At 45.3% G+C, this 20,563-nt stretch overlaps 3 protein-coding genes across 3 annotated transcripts; 2 read left to right on the plus strand and 1 right to left on the minus strand.

Moving 5' to 3' along the window:
- Positions 1–3,612: 3,612 nt before the first annotated feature.
- GL218_09035 (Lactose regulatory protein LAC9) lies at positions 3,613–6,019 on the plus strand (the record flags this gene model as incomplete). Its single annotated transcript, XM_033585859.1, has 4 exons — positions 3,613–3,661; positions 3,726–3,849; positions 3,906–5,471; positions 5,572–6,019. 4 exons carry the CDS (start codon positions 3,613–3,615, stop codon positions 6,017–6,019), a joined length of 2,187 nt encoding a protein of 728 aa, XP_033440071.1.
- Positions 6,020–13,584: 7,565 nt separating this feature from the next.
- Positions 13,585–18,047, plus strand: GL218_09036 (uncharacterized protein; the record flags this gene model as incomplete). Its single annotated transcript, XM_033585860.1, has 2 exons — positions 13,585–13,840; positions 17,122–18,047. 2 exons carry the CDS (start codon positions 13,585–13,587, stop codon positions 18,045–18,047), a joined length of 1,182 nt encoding a protein of 393 aa, XP_033440068.1.
- Positions 18,048–19,094: 1,047 nt separating this feature from the next.
- Positions 19,095–20,262, minus strand: GL218_09037 (Lysine acetyltransferase; the record flags this gene model as incomplete). The annotated part of the gene is made up of 2 exons (XM_033585861.1): positions 19,095–19,754; positions 19,810–20,262. The coding sequence occupies 2 exons, from the start codon at positions 20,260–20,262 to the stop codon at positions 19,095–19,097; spliced, it is 1,113 nt and encodes a 370-aa protein (XP_033440069.1).
- Between the last annotated feature and the right edge of the window lie 301 nt (positions 20,263–20,563).

Genomic DNA, 20,563 nt, shown 5'->3' on the forward strand with positions numbered 1-20,563 from the left:
ACGGCGAAATTTAATTTATAGACCAATGAGGCCGAGCCTTCTTGCCATTCTGATTGGTCTCTAGATATTTCTGCATTGTCAGCGAATTGCTCGGTTACCTATCTTATTTAAGTCGTCGGTCACACTAACATGGCCTTGCGTGAACGATGCATAAGCTTGATTAGGTCTAACACGCATTATCTATCCTGTACGTCAAAACTCATAGGCTCGATTTGGATAGCGAGGCACGTGGATGTGTCCGAATTCTGTCCTCATCAGTTAATATCTGTTTATGCTAATCGTGTCCGATATGACTGGCTCCTGACCACTCACGAGCGCAGTTTTCAACCCCAACAGTAAAATTCATCATGAGTATTGAAACTTCATGGAGGAGTTCACACCAAAGCACGGAGCACCCTGATAGACATCGTAGCTAAGAGCCGAGTCTAACCCCTACGGTCACTATTGACAACCCTGTGACCCGTTGTTCACTCGTATAAGCTTCAAGAATCTTCGCTCTACTACTATAGTATACCTGTTAGCGCTGCTGCCCCTGCAAGCGCAAGAGGGCTTTCCAGCTTAACAATTTGAACATATAAATAGTGATGACTTTCCGAACCCGGGCGAGATCGCGTCAACGATGAAGATATATCCTGGAATTTTACATCGGCTTAGGCGTCGACTAATCTTCTTGAACATATGGGGCATTCCCAAGAAGGATCCAAGTACGGGAAGGTGGAGACAAGAATAGACAAGATTAATATGCCGTAGCCTCTAAGATGTCAGAGTCTTGTCATGACATTCTGCGCCAAGAGGTCAAGCAAGGAGAGTATTTCGCTTTCACTCGGTTTTGCCTCACTACTTGCATCACTAGATATCTAAGTCTATCTGAAAATGTCGCCTAAGTGCTTAAGCGAGTGGCGTTTCAATATAACCATCAATGTCAGGTGTTGCTTTCAAGTTCACTGCACTCCACACTCCTGCTGTACAACGATGAAAAGAGTTGCAGGTATCCAGCCGACATGAGTGTGGGGTAAAATCGACGAGCTTGGCAGCAGCACTATGCCAGGAACTGAACCTGAATAGGACGTAGAAAAAAAAAGCTTGCAGGGAAACATTGTCATGGGCGATCCGGAGAGAATCGTGCAGGGACCCGGGACTTGAACAAACTTTTCACAGGGCTTCTAAATGTTTATTGGCGGGGCCCTGAGAGACATCTCGAAGATGTTCGGACAACTTTTCATCGATCGCATTACATGGCACCTCATTTCCTCATCTGAGTCGGGCTGGCCCGGATTTGGTGCAGAGATCTCGATAGGTGATCATTCGTGAATGGGATGATGTGCTGAACATTTCCAATCCTATTGTGTTATGATCGTAGAAAAATTGGGGTTGTAGTAACTTTGTAACTTAACAAGTCGAGTTGAGGGGATCGTGAACAATGGGTCAACTTCACGATGGGTGTTTTTCTTGAGCGGGACTGTGATGTACCTACATGCTCCAAGACGTCGCCAAGACATGAAGAATCGTAACTGCGTACCGCTCTCCCGAGACTAACTACCTTACGTTAGCAAAGTGTGTTGCTCGAGGGAGTCAGCCAATCTTATGTTAGCTCTTCAGTTCTCCGCCCCGGCATCGCGGAATTTCTGCATCGGCTTTCCCGCCCCTGATCTCGTCTCTCTTTAAGGCGTTAAAAGACGACGATCTAAATGTGTAAGTTATTGTTAAAGGTATAGGTTAGTATACTGCGATAATACGAAGCCGCCAGAGATGCAAGAAAAAAAAATCTCCCGGTTGACAAGTCGCTTACTTATCTTTCCAAGACCTGGGGATACATAGTCGAGGGCGGTTCGTAGTTAGCGATTGTACGTGTAGTGTAGCTCTATACGTATTATTACTATTCATGGTACGAATTATGGGGATCTTTATGAAGTGCACGCATATACGTGCCTATACGTGCCTGGCGTTGGGAGACACTAAGTCGGCGCTTGCTACGTTCTGTATATTAAGTCGAGGTCATGAGTGGTCTGCAGCGGCTTCTCCTTGATAATAGTCCCGGGCCGTGTATGTAAGTTCCAAGACTTACATCCATCGTTCAGTACGCGAAAACTGAGTGAGTACCTATACCCATGTCGTTTGCACGGGTCCGTTTGCCGGTCAAGCCTTTTTACAATGTAGCTAAAAAGGCCGACGACCCCTGCCACGCATCTCCCCTGCCCTAAAGGCTTGGAGGGTGTTAAGTACCATAGTATCGATGGTTAGGAGGTACTAGCAGATCTTGCAGGCCTGCTTATAATCTCCCGTTGTAACCCTTTTACGGGTACATACAAGTTCTGGCCGTTGATCCTGCTTGGAATTCTTTAAGAAAATGGCAGTGATCGCGGGGCCGCCCCTCGACTACGGTTCCCCGTGGCTAAGTAGCAGGGATTCAGGGTGTGTGTGTTCATGGGGAGAGTCTTCTCGAGCCAGTGAAAATCGAACCTAGCCTTCCCCAAATCTAACCCAGTCGCCGCGAAAGGTGCCAGGCTCGGAAATTTCATACGCCAGGAACTGTATGCAAATCAGACAAGCCGCCAAAAAGACACGCCAAAATGTCAACCTTCTAAGTAGCACTATGAAAAAAACCCTTCCAAAATCTTATTTGAAGTTTCCCATCATGCATGAAACTATTACCCCAGTCACATTCCTTATAATGGGAGGCTATTCCATGCCCCCTAGACGCTGTCTGATGCCCTGCACGTCAGTCACTGCTCACATGGCTTTCGGATTATATCTCAACTTGCCGAACGGCATCCATAGCCTGGTCCCGGTATGAATAGTTAGCTGTCCAAGGGCTGAAACACTGACATTTCTACGTTATCCTAAAGCTCTGTTGGTTCAAGCGCCCATCATTTTGAATCGCTACCACTGGCAAAGAGCATGAAGGTGAAAGCTTTTGATGAATGTTACATGCTACTCACTTGGTTAACTCAGATAGATCATGCTATATACTAGATTTGACATGGCAAAATATCATACGTCTACCCCTTGTATATCCTAGATCTAGTATAGATACACCAGATTATATGCCAATCAGCTGTTGAGTGCTGTCGTCCCTTGTGGCAAACGTGTTAATCATTACTCGACAATACGGCATTGATCTCCAGATGCGCGATTCCCTACCTGTCCAAACCTCGATGTTCTCTGGTACGAAAGGCACGTCCCTTGCCATACCTTGCCATACCTTAACATCTAGTCTATAAGTCTAGCCTGCTCGACCTGTCACATCTTATAGGAGGTATGTATGGAGGTGTGGAGGCATACCCGATGCGCTATAGCCTCTCGGTTCCTGATCAAACTAGCAACTTAGAGGCTTGGACAAGGTTGCGTTACTCCACACAATCTATTTACCATCCCTTCATCTCCAGATTCTCCACGCCTCCCCGCCAAAATAGGTTACAAGGCAATATCCTATATAAATCTTCATCGTCTCCCATGTTGTCGGTCCTGGGTCCAAGACGGCTCCCCACATCCCTCAGATTGCTTATAGTGATTTTGAGTCATTATATATCACTTCACTCAAGCTTAGTTTCACATCATCACATCATACATTATCCTCAACTGCTAGACTCCAGCAGGAGTACTTGAGCCAAGATGGCACCAAGTATACCGATTCCCACTCAAGGTGGGATGTTTCATACCTGTAAGTCTTCCTCAATTTTTCCTCTCGAATTTTGCTCATTTATAAGTTTCTAACTTGATACTAGTCCAAGGAGTCACTCCTCGGAAACAGTCCACCGACTCTACGGAGAGTACAAAGTCAAACGGCAGCGGCACAGCTAAACGTATTACTACACCACATGCATGCGCTGAATGCAAGCGTAGGAAGATGTACGCCTCGTGTAACATGACAGAATAAACGAAGAAGTTACTAACACTAAGTCTAGTCGATGTGATGGCCAACAACCATGTGGTCAATGTCTCTCGAGCCGAGCTCCAAAGCGATGCTTTTATGACAAGCACCGCCAAAGAGTAATCCCATCAAGGAAGACTCTTGAAGCATTATCACAATCTTTAGAGGAATGTCGGTCAATTATCAAGCGGCTTTTCCCAAACCACGAAGTTCAGTCGCTTTTACCCTTACCTCGTCATGAGCTACTTAGTCTCCTTGACCGACCGCAAATTGACGCAGCCGTGGGACTTCCATCACCACCGTTACATACTTCTCCTATGCCTGGCGATATTGGATCGCCTTCTCTCTCAGGGTCCGACCAGGGCCTTTCCAGCTTAGAGCAAATGCCATCTCGAGATATCGAATGGGACGAGGAGCGCCGAGGACGAGACCCTATACCCGTCGAGGCAGACGATGTTAATGCTCTTTCTCTATCAGTCGACCGTCAAGCATCATATTTGGGTGCCTCATCCATCAAAGCAGCACTCATGGTGATGCTAAAAGTCCAACCGGGCCTCCGAAGCTCCCTCACACCACCACTCAACAGCGTAGAAATGGCGCACAATCTTCCAATAATGAGACAAAAAGTCACGAATCCTAAAGAGCCTCAACGAGTGCCATGGTCATGGAAAGGCCAAACTTTAATCGACGCCTACTTTAAGCGAGTACACGTATTTGTTCCTATGCTAGATGAGGCTTCATTCCGAGCGGACTACCTCGAAGGACAACGATACGACGCCCCCTGGCTCGCACTTCTTAACATGGTTTTTGCCATGGGATGCATTGCCGCTCTCAAATCCGACGACTATAACCATCTGAACTACTACAGCCGGGCCATGGAATATCTCCCCATGGACTCCTTCGGCAGCAGCCACATCGAAACCGTCCAAGCTCTAGCATTAATAGGAGGATACTACCTACACTACATTAACCGACCTAACATGGCAAACGCCGTCGTTGGTGCTGCTATCAGAATGGCTAGCGCTCTCGGACTTCACCGAGAAAGTTTAGCTCACGGTCCTGCTGGTACGAGCAAGGAAATTGCAGCTGCAGAAACAAGAAGACGTACTTGGTGGAGTTTATTCTGCCTTGATACCTGGGCTACAACTACTATGGGCCGCCCGTCATTCGGCCGATGGGGCCCTGCTATCAACATCCGCCCACCAGAGACTGGCGTCACTTCTGCGCGAGACTCGGCACAGCACGCGGGTATCTTACCTTTGATCGAGAACATCAAGTTCTGTAAAATTGCCACTGCCATCCAGGATATGTTGGCAATTTCCCCCCTACTACGTGCCGAGGACCGTTGCAACCTCGATGGCCAACTGGTTAACTGGTTTAGTAACTTACCTTGGCTACTACGCACCAGTGACCCCTGCGCCGAACCCTTGTACATCGCCCGCTGCATCATGAAGTGGCGCTACCAGAATCTGCGTATGCTACTGCACCGCCCAGTCCTTCTGAATTTAGCCAGCAGTGGCGCATCACACGCTGCTGAGCATGACATCGCCGCCATCGAGGCGTGCCGCGACTTAGCTACAGACCATCGAGGATATTTCCCGTGAGTGGTCGCGCAACCAGATGTCCGGTTGGAACGCTGTCTGGTTCTTGTACCAGGCCGCCATGATCCCGCTCGTATCTATCTTCTGGCAGTGGGATAGCCCCCGCGTGCCTGACTGGCAAAAGCAGATCGAGACCATTCTGGAACTTCTTGAGGCCATGGAAGACTGGTCGCTGGCAGCACGTCGCTCCCGCGAGGTCGTCTGGCGCATGTACGAGGCATCGCGGCAGTTAGAGCCCGCTATTTTAAGGCAGCAAAGTCCCATTCAGAGGCTGCAAGTTGCAACTGATCACGCCGGTATCATGAACCCCATGAGCGACGGCTCGGAAATACACATGTCGCCTATCGGCCTCGAACCCGAGGGCTTCGGTGGCATGATGGGCATGCTGGACCAGCACGGCCTGTGGGACCTAGACGGCATGCTCTGGGGCGCGCCCGACAGATGGAATGGGCACAGCAGCACTTCGGCGGCAACGGCAATATACACGACACGACACGGCCGGTGGCTGCGGGCTAATGGGTCAGCTCGGCGCCTATGGCATCGATAATTCGGCATTTTCATTCGTCCACTAATTACCCCTTTGGGTGATTAATCAATCATGTTGCGTGTACGAGAGACAAGAGACACATGGCTACGCGGCTATTATTACTACTGCTACTATTACGACGATAGGTTGGGGTTGATTTTCTGCACTTCTGGTTGGTTATCCGGGAACGAAGAGACAAAAAACTTTTTCTCTACTCATTTTTTTTTCTTTCTATACTTTGTCAAATTTTAGGGGTCCATGATCGTCATTCACCTCATGCATGTATGTTTCAGCGATGATACCTCTTGACGTTGGATGCGTTCATGGTTGGGTTACAACGAATTCAAAAGGTTAAAAAGGGGGGGGAAGGGACACCGGGCACCTGGCCGGCGGGCAACGTGGTTTTCAAGTAACCCCAAGCTAAATCAGCCCGCTTGAATGGTTCGACGGGAGTCTGGGGATAACTACTACTACAACTGTTGCTACTTAGTACTGTTACGACTACTACGTAATGGGAGGGAATCAAGGAGACAAAAGTTTTTAAATGAGGAATGACCTGTCACGATCTGGAAGAAAACTTGTACGAGACTCGAATACAGACTTACAACAATACTTACATGCATAATACTATTATTAGGAGAACATAAACCCACTAAACATAACCTGAAGTGATTAACTATACAAAAAAAATATAAAGTGCTATACATTAGCGTCTTCTGGGGAAATGGAAGATCCTAAATGGGATTGACATACATCATCACACACATACGTAGTAGACTTGGCATCTTGACGAAGGCCTCCAAGGAACTGAGATCCGAAGGGAGTGGATCCCGTCGACGGAAAGCCGGTAGGTAAAATCAGGAATCTGGGGTAGATGTCGTGAACGCTTACTTACTTAAACCTTATCTGGGCGTGTGCCTGGAGATTGCATGCCTACTTGGTACATCATAGCATGTGGCAGTTCGCCAAGATGGTGGGCTACACGAAGTAGGCATGGCAAAGTAGAGGTTGGAAAAGACTACCCCAACGTAATGGTTCTGTTGACCTAGCCCCTGACTGGGTACCTACCTGGTAACTACCTCTTTTAAGAGTCTTAGCTGTACACTAGGGTATAACATGAAGAGAAACTTGACTACTTGTCATTATAACTTTGATGATGCTAGGTATAAGACGTTGAGTTAAGAACAAATTCCTTGGAAGAGATGAAGTACATAATCTAGAGTAGGAAGACTGACACCTAGCAACGTCAGTATGATTGATGGGTAAGGGGGACTTTCTATTAGTGTTTGCAGCATCTGCATATAACAACCGTCATAATTCCTTGGTATTTTCCTATTCCTGCTAATGACAGCACTGGTTATAGCAACAATCAATATCTATGCATTTCCTAGAATAGCCTCTTGCTGGCCCCCAACTCTCCTCAACACCATTCGCTGAATCGCTATTGTGAGACAGAATGCCTTGCATGTACAAGGGTCGTCCTACAGAATGTTAATAAGCAGTTCAAGATATACTATTGGTTGGTCGGCTTGTTGGCCGTCTGATAACGGGACTGGGGAAATTTATGCCATCGTGATTGGGTGCCGTCTGGGCAAGGGTTATGAATCCTGGTACAATATGGACTTTCGGGCCGCCGTAGACGACCTGGTAATGAGCTTTGTTACAAGGTTACCAGTGAGGTACTTGATACCAAGCCTCTCCCGCCCGGTAACGCTTCCCGAAGTACTGCAAGTTATGATGTTACCCAAGTACCGCTATGTGCTTCCAGGGGTCCCTTGTCTCTCCCCAGCCATTCCCCATCTGGGGTTTAAGTGTTGAGTTGCACAGCGGAAATTCCCGTGCGGGGGAGAGGAAAGAAAAACTTTTTTTTTTCTTCTATGGAATTTCCGGGGTCAGCGCGATTAGAGAGAAAGAGTTCAAACTGAAGAATGACTGCCAGACTGAAGAAACGGGACTCCATCTCGCTAGAGTATTCTTTCCTGAGTTCTCTAGGTCAGAAGACTACTCGCTTGTCAAGGCAAAACAACTTGGCAGCAGTGCCGATGTATGCTAGGTAAGTAGATCTACGATAACCCCTCTCCAACGACACTCCCGTTGTGTTGGAGAACATCGCGATAGGTGATGGAGGGTTGGTAAGAGAGAAGATCACTAGGAGATGAGAGATGCGGGGTAAGGGTCTAGGAGATCGTCGACGAGGATGTCAATCTATGACCCGATCATTCCCTTTGTTCATCTTCTCCCTTTTTTTTCAATCTTCTTTATCAATATACTCCGAAGTCAAAGACGTTATCATACGTCAAGGCAGTTTCGTCTACTTTATTCCTACCTCCATCAGGACTCCTTATTCCACAGTTCCTGTCATCGAGAATATCTACCGACTGCTGTGTCGCGCGAGATTGCAGCGGCAGTCGAGATAATGCCATGTTTAAAGACCGACAGGCAGGGTTGAGAGGCCGCAGGTGCCCGCCCGATGAGAGCTTTCGCTGAAGCGCAACTAGACTTCCAACGGTGCGTCACCATGGCAGGGACCTGCGCTAGATTGAGATTCGAGCTTATCATCTCTCAACTTCCAAGCCTAGGTAATCTAGCCCAGTCGCGATCGATTCGCCACCGCCGCCACATATTTACCTAAATTACATACGTCTGCATTCTACAACGTGACCTGTCTTCAATCTTATGATGACTTCGGGTCTCGATGGGCCTTGGCATATAACCGGAGCTTAAAAGGGACTTATAGGACACCATGAGAAGACTTTCATTACCATCGCGGTGGCACGAATGAAAGGGCACTTTGGAACCTTATGCGATTGTCAGCAGGGGTTATAGCAAGTTGGTGTCGTTAAGAACCAATCGCCACTACACATTTGAACCGTGTTTCGTGTGACTTCAGGTCTGATCGATGGTTGTAATGATGTCTGGTAGCAATTCTTTATCGCATGATGATATAGCCCCCTCGTCTCTAGTGTATACTTTCTAGCCCAGTGAATACATTCGAGAACTATGTACAGAAAGATGGTGTAGTAAAGTCCTCGATTAGGCCCCTCTTCTTGTTCACTTTGTCCCTTTCGGGAAGCGCATAGTCCATAAAGAGACAAGTGAAATAGACTATGTTGAGGTCTAGTTTAGCTTGAATACCATAACTGTGCCTCGCTCTCGCAGGAAATATGTCGCCAACTACATACGTAGCAAAGCTACTAGCCTGGCATACACTGTCTTGTGATTTAATTGAGTACCTGGTGTAGTTCGAGGGACATTGATCTTCGTATCATTGCTATGGATAGGAGGTCTAACCAAATGTAAGTGCAGACATACGACATACCATAATCATCACAATCGTAGTCACTAATCGTTAAGCATCCTTCACGGCCTCACCGAGTATTCGAAGAATCAACCAAGTGGACCGGTGATAGCAGTAGTTGGATGATTTTCAGGGTTTTGACGTTGGGTCGCCAAGAACCTGGCCCAAAGTCGAGCAACTCGAGCCGTGTTTTACTGCAACGTCGAGTTACAGCGTCGAGGATAAAAGCGGAACCTTTATTTCTCTTACTTGTTACAAGCTTTCTTGATATCTAAAGAAGTCTGGGGCCCCTGCTTGTACGCTGCGATGAATGCCACAGCTGGATAGCCTTTTACCTCGAAAAAGCTCTTTTGCCCTTGTCATGGTAGCATTCCAGCCCGTCTCTACGTGCGAGTACGAACACGTTGTTCCCCAACTGTTTTTGTCAGTGCGCAACCAAAGAAACGTTTAACCTAACCTAGTCGATTGCTAGTGATTCATGGGTCTTGTTTAGATGTTCGAGAATTGGAGTTAAGAAACCGGGGTTAAGAGTTCTCCAACGTTGAAGCTTTTGATCCTCCTGGATCTTCGGAAAATCATCCCCTTCGCCGGGACTATAACTCCATGCCGACGTTCCCTCACGTACTTCATAATGGTGTGCCTTTCGGCCCATGAAGTAACATAACGACAGCACGGGTGACGATCATGATCTTAGACGACCTTGGATTGATATGATAAGCTCCTCCCACTGACGTTGATAGTTTCGGTAAAGAATCTTTCTGTAAATTTGTCCGTTGCGCATCTGAGTGAAACCGTTCCATCATGCTAATTTTTTCCGCCAACAGTCTCAACAATGATCAGTTGTCTCGAATCAAGTACTTCCAACTGCATGCCGAGGAATTCTAATTGTGTAGCATACGATCTATTTAATGGTCGTTTTCTGTGTTACCACGGCTTGCCCCTGCAGGTGTTGATATGTAGTAGGGCTTGACAAGTTGTAAGTCTTCTACAAATGTCTTGGCAGCATTCTTATATGTATATCAAGAATGGCAAGCTAACTCGATCAGCTCAACGTTGTATCTCTCGGACTCCATCGGCATTCACGCATCCACTGCCGCCGGCTGGTAGGCTAGACTGCCACATCGCCTACTGCAAGTCCGGCGTACCTGCGTTGCCGATCCCGGACCGTCTGACCTTAGCGATGCCGCCTATAGGAAGGAATACTTGGGAAGCATTGCTGGTCTCCTCGCATCGGCCGTGCATTAGGTCACTTATAATAGGACACAAGCTGCATAGGTGCTGGCCCGTTAGTGTGGTTCCCTCTCCAGGGACGGCCGCGTTGCCCGCTTTGGGAAACCTGCCCGGGCGGGATATCGGGATCGTGAACTCTTTGCCGTGGTGGCTGATCGGACTGAGCTCGCTTGGTACCGGCGGCGATCAGGTCCCACGTTTCCGCCGGCTTTCTAAAATTAAGAAGGCAACGTCGCCGGCTCGCGAGACCCGGTGATTTGGTCCTAGACTATTAATGGTTTCAGGGTTTCCTTCTGCATACTGCCATCTGTATGGACTAGATTAATATCAGACATACCCGCCAGTTAAGCGTTTAACTAATTTAAGTACACGTGGTTTTTTATTTGTGCGGTGACGAGGGTGGGTTGAGGAGCTAGTGTTACCTGGGAATTGGAGTTGTCTCTTCAGGATGTAGCGTAATCTTAGAGCATTCGAAGTTAGGACTGACTAACGGTGTATCGAGTTGTCTACACTTCCCCAAGTTTTTGTCATATTAGTAAAATTAACTGTCTTTGGGGAGTGTTTACCTAATCAAAGTATAGAGTTAAGATTCGATTGGTAAGGAGTTACAATACATCTTTGCAGGTTTATATGCTCAAAGTCATAGAAAATAATCAAGTCAAGTTTTTCTAACAACAACACAGGCTCACTATTTGATTCACTTGCTTTGACTAGTTTAGGGTTTGATAAAACTTTCTATCTGGCGTTTATGTAGAGCCTCTGTATAACATATTACGGATAGGAACTATGAAGATACCAAAATTTAAATCGAATATGAGGCGTTATACCTGGGTTTTCTATCTCAGGGTACCTAAACTAGGTGATTCATGATTCTCAGATCAGTAAGTAATAATATGACTTGCGTAGATTGTCACGAGGTGGAACCAAACAGCATGGAAACAACTTCGTTGTTCCGCAAGGAACTCTAACTACCTAGAAGGTTCTACGTCTATATACTAAACATGTTCTTTATTCTAGATATCTCATCTAGAATCCTGACATAGATTACTTCACTTTCTAAAACCACCAAGAATCTTAAGCAATCAGTGATTTGTTAGCGAAGCTTCTTTAGCAGGTCATTATTCAATACAACTAGGGCCCAATGATTCCCATTATATGACTAAAATGGAAGCTATTAACCTGACATTATAGACACATCGAAACTAATTCATAACTCTGATTAGTTTACCGTGTCGTAACTACTACCTCTTATCATTGATTATCATCCATCTAAGTTGAAATCCAAGTAGTTCGGATCCAGCCTCGTTGGGTGCTGTCGACATGGCTTTAACTCACGATATGTCACAAGGTGAAACCAAACAGCATAAAACAACTTCGTTTTTTCGCAAGAAACTCTAACTATCTATAAGGTTCTAAGTCTATTTATACTAAACCTATTCTTTGTTCTAAATGTTTCATCTAAAATCCTAACACGATATCATTAAACTGCCTCCTAGAAATGTTACTATTATATCTTATGCGCATTTATAACCGCTATTCTGGTGGCAAATTTATTATCTAAGCTCCGCGAAAACTATCATATTATACACTAAATCCATTTACCTTCATCAAATTAGCTCCATCGCAGCTCTTCACAAATCCAAAAAAAAAAAAAAAAACTCTATATCGCCCCAAAAATGACCACCAACCTCATCGTCAGGGAATTGATGGGCCCTAGGCGCCATAGAGTCAAAAACGCCCTTTACAAACAATATAGGCATAGTCTCAAGGCAATGGCTAAAGACGCCTTCTGCATTATATATTACAATCCAGTTATGGAGGTTATATACGATGAGGATGAAGAGGACGGTACACCTTGTCTTCTCATGATCTTCAAACACGAGTTTGCCCTATCTGCTGATATGGAATTGTCACATCTAAAAACGCAAATCAGGAGGCACCGGCATCTTGGTTACTTCCGCATTGATGCGACAGCGCGTGCGAGAAAAGACCTAAGGGGAGTCTTTGTGGAGCGTGATATTTTGTATCAAGGCACACCACCAGAAACTTCGGGCCAGTCGGAAGAAGAGTCAAATTAAAAGGCATATCTTCCAATTAGTGGATTGGAGAGAGAAGAGATGGTTGGCGACGCTATTCGAACGGTGCTCTTTTCTCATTCGTGGATTGTTTTCTTTGCTGTTCGTCACGATGCTTTAGCAAGAACCACAGTAGACTACACGTAGAAGGTACCCAACTTAGTACTCAGTATTAATATTAAGTCCTTAGTAAGGCGCTCTCAATTTATAAGTTTTGTGTTTCCCCTTTATCAGATTCCTAAACCACCAAAATCCTCAAAACACGAAAATTTCCGCTCAAAAATGCTGTATTCTCACATGTTTCTTGTATAATCATACATCACCCCCGTCTCATGAGAAGCAATCTATTTAGGTATGATTTGGTTAGACCTACGTGATGATTACTACAATTAAGCCTTGATATGTGTTTGGTTGAAATGAGGTATTTATATGAACGGATGTGATATCTTTACCTGTCTCCTTTTCATCCACTCTTGACTATACTATACTATATATCATTGTCAGTTAATCTCCTCAATTTCTTTTAGTTCCATCGATTATGCTTTGAATCGCATTTGCCAAGTGCGTGGATAAGTGAATTCTGGCAAGACTTTATCCAGCTGTCAGTGATTTACTTAGGTTGGGTTGGGTCAATTTCACTTTGTCATAATGGTGCCTGACATACCTACCTATGATTCAGGTCCAGTTTTACATACAAACTCATGAACAGCTGCATGATCTGTCTTACTATTCTCTCCGACAAGAGATGAATGGGGCACTTCGTGATTCTCATTTAGCATGCGTCACGAGATATGCCCCTCGTCAGTTTAAAGAAGTTTGTTACTTATTTACAGTATCCAAGGTCTGTTTCCTTTCGCGAAGTATATATTTTGGGGGCGGTAAAGTACTTAATTTCTGAACCTGTATATGTCCGTTGTCATATTAACTGCACCACCCTCACTCTATGGTACCACGCCAAGCCCAAAATAGCATCCCCCGCCGCAATGCCTTTCGCGCTGAAGAATATCTTTTACACGCCGCAGAGGCTCAAAGCTGAACAGCATGTCAAGCGTGGCTTCGGTACACACTCAAATCTCGTAAAGGAAGTGACGTATGACGAGGACAAAGACGACAAGACGCCTTGTCTTCTCGTAATCTTCTGGTCCTCCCGAGCCCTTTCTCTATTTGGAGAATTGGAGCAGGCAAAGCACAATATCGAGAAGGACTTTTGGGGTGGACTTGAACATTTCCGTATCGATAGTAAGTCACAAGTTTGACTCCTATATGCTACTCGAGGCGCCCTAATTAAATTTTATTTATTTTGCTGGATGAATTATAGAGTTATAAGAGAGGCGTGATCACTAACATCGGATATTGCAGTTGTAGCGCATAGCAATATGGATTCGCGGACATGTCTAGTGAGACGCAGCAGCAAGTATCGCAAGCCTCATCAGAAGCCTTAACGAAGAAGTATGGACGCGAGGCGGAAGGGTGTACGAGTCAGGGGAAGAGAACAAGAGCATCGACCGTGTAAATCTAGCACCGTTGATTGGAGAAATGGATTAGATTTAGTTTTTATTGGAAAGCTTGCTTTCCTAAGTTAAATTTAGTATATAGAGTTGTAGAGGGATCGGATTTTCAAGCTAGTAAAACCTTACGACTTTGCATTTACCCTATTGGCTGAAGTTTACCCGAAGTGTACAAATATAGTTTAGTCTAAAATCAGGTACGTACCTCTCTTAAAAAACCGAAGCCATCGGCTTTGGTTTTCAACGTATTTAATTGGAAAGCCTCGCCGGCAAGCTTTCCAATTAGCACAACTCGTTGTGCTACAGGGCTTCATGGATACAGTACCTAACCCAAGGTTAAGTACCTAAGGTTAGGTACCTAATGAGTTTATGGACATATATAACTCGCCCAGTATATTACTCATCACCTAGGTACCTACCTCCTAACCTAAGGAGGTACATATGCGTACCTCAATCATATGGGCGTAGCTTCTTCTTTAGAGGTATACAAAAGGAAAGCGCACAGGTTATACGCACATATATACAAGGAAAGAGTAGGCAAGTTTATAATGCGTTTCGGTCGCATCTCAAGATTTTACCCGTTGCATATTCTTCCTTTCCAATTCAACACTTCTCCCCTATCTATAAAGCGACTTTAGCAATGAATTATGGTCCTCAAACAAATCATAGAAAATAATTCCTACACGATGGAGCATATGTTGCGTTGCAATAATCTAAAATGTCGAAAAGAACTTGGTGATCGAGCATTAGTGACTACATGCAGTCATATTTTCTGTACCGACTGCGCTGCCCGCCTTGGTTTGACAGCTCAGAGACATGAAAATCGGAACTCATGTCCTGCTTGCAATACCCCTTTAACTAATCCTGATGATGCCGTCATTTCAAATCTCAATCCCAGCGAAGATTATAAAACGAGTGTTCTTAGCGGCCTTAGTCCCTACGTTATTATCGAGTGCGCAAGTCGAGCCCTTAGCTTCTGGGCTTATCAAGCCACCCAGGAAGTGTTAGTGTTATACCCGCCTCCTATCATTCTAATATTACATTAATACCTAGGTAATCTCTAATCTGAATCTATAGCTTCTACCATGAGAAACTCGGCTCTGCACTTACTGAAAAATACTCAAACCTCAGCGTCCAGCTTGACAAAGTTATCAATGGCGCAAACTTGGAAATCTCCCGCCTGGAAGGAAAGCTTTCAGGAGAGTTGCCCCTATATTCCAATTGCATTCAATATTACTGACCTTTTATAGGCATGGGTATAGAGCATGAGAATCTACGTAGAAAGAATGACGAACTAGCCCACGCGTACAAAGAGAAGAACCGAAAGCTCCTTCAGATCCAAGAGTTGTATGATAAACTCAAACAGAGAGCTATGTTGGGTCAGATGCAAGATGCTGCCGAAGATGCAGTTGATTCTGCACTCAATGGGCAATCATTAGATAGAGCCCAATTTGAGAGTGTTGGACAAAATTCTACCGATTATCAAGATCATGGAACGCCTTATGCGCACCATCGCCCAGCGCTCCACGAGCAGCAAAGAATGCCAGCTGGATACCACCATCAGGCGATACGACAGGACCATAACAATCCCTGGTCAAGAACTACGGGGATTAAATGTAATAAAGCAAGAGAAGATTCAAGCAAAATGAGCGCGATAGCTAACATTATCTAGCAAATGTCCCTATTACACCTTCGACCCATCGCCAGCGTCTTGGCGAAACGACTGGTGTTGGTCTGTCGACTATTCCCGGTCTTGTTTCAGGAACTCCTCAAATACATCAAACCAATATGAACATACGATCATCACAAGCTGATATGTCATCAACGAATCTTCAAACTAATGCAAGATTCCCTGCTGTTGGACTGAGCTCTGGTCTGAAAGTCGGTCACGATGGAAGTAACTCTACCGGATTTTCCGCATCATTAGCAAGACCACGAGGTTAGTTCTCTTATTACAATAGTCATTTTCTAAGATGAAGTCGCGCTGACCTACCAGTAGCAGTAGCTCAGAGACAAACGCCAATCTCTTCAACATTCCATCGAACACAGGCAGGTGGACAGCAGGAAAATATTCTCCATGGAATTCGAAATAATTTCACAAATCTCTAAGCTACTTTATCTGCCAAGGCTCACAATAAGGATTATTTGTGAAGGATAGAGAAATGATATTGTGTCAACTCAAAGGCAGAGCTCTAAGGGTAGAATTAGAACGAGACGTTAATGCATTAAACAATACATTGTAGCTGGAGGAATACATAATGATTTGCTCTTATTCCTTTGTTGCGAAGGCCTGCTGAACTTTTCAAACTCATAACACAGAACAAGAACATTGTTGAAGTATAATACAACTGTTCTTTATAATATATAACTCATAAAGGAGTTTCATTATCTCTTCTATGCTGATTCTTTCCGCCAACCCCTGAACCGTTCAAAGAAAAACTATTCAAAACAGATCGATATCTACACTTACAGTATTATTATTTCGCATCAAACTCTATATTCAAAATCTTATACCTCGGCAACTAAATCTAACATCAACCATGGCGTCCAGATACTCCCAGTATCAGCATCAGCATCACGATAGATCAAACAGTCTTTATGGATCGCACACTGATCTATCATCTTCGAATGAGTCTACGCAGGCGTACGACTCGCGCGGTGATCGTAGGAGTATCAGATCGTCTCAGTCGACGCACTACCAACAGATGGATCGAATGCTACCACGTGGGTCTCATGTTGAGGACAAGGACGTTAAAGTGACGAAAGCTTTCAGCCGTTGGCTAGGAAAGCACAAGCCCAAGAATGCTGCAAGTACTGAGAGGCTCCGTATAAGTGATCCCCATGCTATATCATTACCACAAGCTCCGTTACGCCCTAGGCGTTCGATTAATGAGCAAAAGCTGCTGCCAATAGGTGCATCTCGGATATTACCTGAGCTGGAATCATCAAAGCCGCCTTTAAAGAATCCAAGTATTCAAAAGAAAAATCTCGGTAAATCTCATGATGCATTAGGCTCCTACCCAGTCGGCGCTTGGCTCGATGATTCGGAGAAGACGCACCCCCCTAGACAAATATTGTTAAGGTCTTCGGCTGGAGACAGTGAAGAAGAGGCTCCACGAGTTGTTCAGTCTAGACGGTCATCTCGTATTTCCTCAAGCTCAACGCTCCCCGAGCCTGAACCAAGGCGTGACGTCAAGCCCAGTCTGTCAGCAGATGTCAGAGCCGAACGACGTAAAGGGCGAATATTCTTAAATAGCGATCCCTCTAGAAGTCTTTATGAATTCCCCGACCCTGAAGTTTGGAGTAATGAAGGTGATGATGAAAGCGACGATGACGACCAGTTTTGGGATGACGCAGGCTTTGAAGATTCTGACTTCGACGATGCTGGTTTTGAAGAGGCCGTTTTTGAAAGCACAGATAGGCAATACCCCACTGACAGTTCCATCCCAGAGATCACAGTCTCCAGTCCGAGTGACGAAGAAAGTGAAACGAAGAGACGAATGAGTTCTAAGGACATGCTGAAACCCGACGACGTCTACAAGGTTCTTTGGAAACAGCAGACCAAAGAAACACGCTTCTTGAACGAAACCCAACGTTTTCTATTACCTCTGGCTTGGTTGGTGGCAGAGGCAGAAGGAATAGATGTAAATGACTTGCCTGCGTTGGAGATGTCTTTGAAGTCTATCATTGCAGACCGTCAAAAGCTCATTGACCTCTTCCCCCTAGCAAAGATATTGGCCAAGGATCAAAAGGTTGATGTTACTGATTTCAAATCATTCCCTCGGATGTTGAAAAATGTCATAGCGGACCGTGACAATGCTAAAAGGTTAGCCGAGTACCACAGAGTGGCAAGAAGAAAGCTTGAATCTAGAGTCGCGCAGTTAGAGATGGAGAGAAATGGCGAAAGCCCGGATGATGAGGAATATATCCGGTACTGAAAAAATTCCTTGGTCACCACCAAGGAAATTATGGAAGATGAGTATCCTTAAGGTCTTGAATCATACTGTTACCTAATAATTCTAAAAGGCAGTGGGCAGGGACCATTTGCGACTGATAGAGGTATAATTTGGAACATCTCTCTGGCCGTAAGTACTCATTAACCTAAGCCCCCTCTACCAATCCCCCAAGTTTATATCCACACCCCTATCCTTCATTTACCACTTTAATATCGGGAGTTAAGAATCACCCACGTACAAGACTCTGTACATCGACAACGATGCCATAGCCTCTCTAACTAATACGAGGCTACCCGGCACCATATATTAACCAACGTCTTATCACGGTCATACCGTGTAAGCGCGTATTTAAGAAATTTTATTTATAACAACGAGCGGGACATACGAAACCCCGCAAGTTGCCATCACTTCGTCAAACGACATTATTTTCTCATCTCTTCCTCGTCCTGCGCAGGGGGTAAGAGATAAGATAGCCATTCATTTTAGCACGTTATTTCATTAGGTCGGGCAGAAACGCCCAGCTACGAATTTTATAATACAGAAAGCCTATCCTCCCGATCTGGCCAGGCGGGTGGACAGGTGGACATTACACTCGTTTCTTTTTATATGTACCTACCTACAGGTATCCTCATTCATTTACGAAATTGTTTAATTGTTACTGGAGTTGTTTAGCATACGCATCTCGTCACTTCTTTCTTTAGTTACATGGGTGTATGCTTAGTTAATTTAATAAAAAACACATGGTTTTATTTACATATCGTTAAACTACTTTCTCTGCAATCGTGATCATGTCTTACTTAGGTGCTACCTATTACTAAGAGGAACAGGTAGGTACAATTAGGTTGGTTTTCACGTAAATTTGGAGACATTTAATCTTATATGATAACTGTAGCTAATTCCTGTGTACTTCGTAAGGGCATCCTCCTAGGTTAATTCTATATGAATGTTAACTTAATCTTTACCATTTTCCACGACTCGGATACTCCTTATGACTAACTGTATGTGAGCCCCTGAAATACCACGTTCAACCTAACTCCATGGATAGAACTCATTAGGCGAGAAAATAATTGACCGCTTTTCACCGCCTCGCCATCTCAAACACGGTATGTGCTCGCTTTCACGTTTTTGGTTCGTCACCTTAATTCCTAATTCCGAGTTGAGGAGCTTCGTCGCATTGTGAAGCTCCGGGCTAGGGTTCCAAAGATCTACTTCTAGCAGCTCCCATTTAGCAGCCTCTTCAATAGCGTCGAGGAGGAGTCGGGCGATTGCCCGTGTCGAGGTTGCTTGGTCTTGGTCACGGGGCAGTTTGACGCGCTGGATTGTCATTTTTCGGTGAAGAAGATCAGAGTACCAGTATATCCACGAGTCTGCGCTCTCACAGATACTGCCTTTTACTTCTGGGGTCTTGCCGTTCGACTGGTTGTTCATGTATGCTATTCGGGCCTGTAGCCAGGTGATCATGTTCGTGGTAGGTAAGATGGTCACAAGCACACTGTCTTTCGGGAGATCATATTTCTGGAAGTCATCTTTCAGACATTCTACATCCCGCTCACAAAGGCGGGGAATATCATCTGTAGTTAATGGGCGCGTCTCTGGGAACTGGGCTTGTCCTTTATGCAGAACAGATGGGGGAACTGTCAGGATAGATTCGAAAGAATCTAGAATATCCCAACCTTTGCTAACGTAGAACTAAGTCACTCTTATCAGCATGCTGAATTGTGATGTAGTGGTTAACATGACCTACATCTCCCACATCCGAGTATAGTATACTAGCCGTTGCATTTCCTGGCCCATCTAACCATTCGGCCACCTTTTTCAATAAGACAGAGGCGAGACCGCGTCCACGGTAAGTCGAATCGGTAACGACGCTACAGATGCAGTAGCCCTGTTCCTGGCGCGTAGCGGAACTGTCTCGGATTAGTAGATCCCTATGCATCGTCTTGCACATGGCCAATACTTGTTCGGGATTATCGGCCAATGTGAGACACCACCACCGCCATCCGGTGCCTCGTGCGAGAGGCTGACTTGCGAGATATTCGTCTCGCCCTAAGTAGCCTTCCGGGGTGAGTGACTTCCCGAAGGCCGTAGAAGCGAGTTTGGCGGACCGGACTCGCTCCTCGGGTGTCGTCGCCTCGGAGAAAATTACTTTAAGCGTGCTGCGGGCATTTTCGATGGTGATTGGTTGTGTTTCTGCCATTGCTGTAATATTTATATTTATATTTCTTTTGTTGTAATTTCGATGGTTGATTGCTTCTCTTAACGAAACCGGAAGGCCGTCGTGGATAAGTGTCTCCGCATCTGGTCCGAGATTCGTTTATAAATCGGGTCGTCCACTCTTCGCTTAGGTGCGGATCATTTATTGGTGTTCCTCGCCTCATTGCTGGTTCCCCTCAAGATGGCGTCTTTTATATATCCGATTCTCTTTATGATTCGTAGCGCATTGCCCTTATTTGCAATAGTTTTATGCCGTACGCCCTTGATCTTTCCTATCGTTGTAG

This window comes from Daldinia childiae (genome assembly GCF_008694065.1).
Source record: "Daldinia childiae strain JS-1345 chromosome Unknown Scaffold15, whole genome shotgun sequence".
Lineage (NCBI taxonomy): Eukaryota > Fungi > Ascomycota > Sordariomycetes > Xylariales > Hypoxylaceae > Daldinia > Daldinia childiae.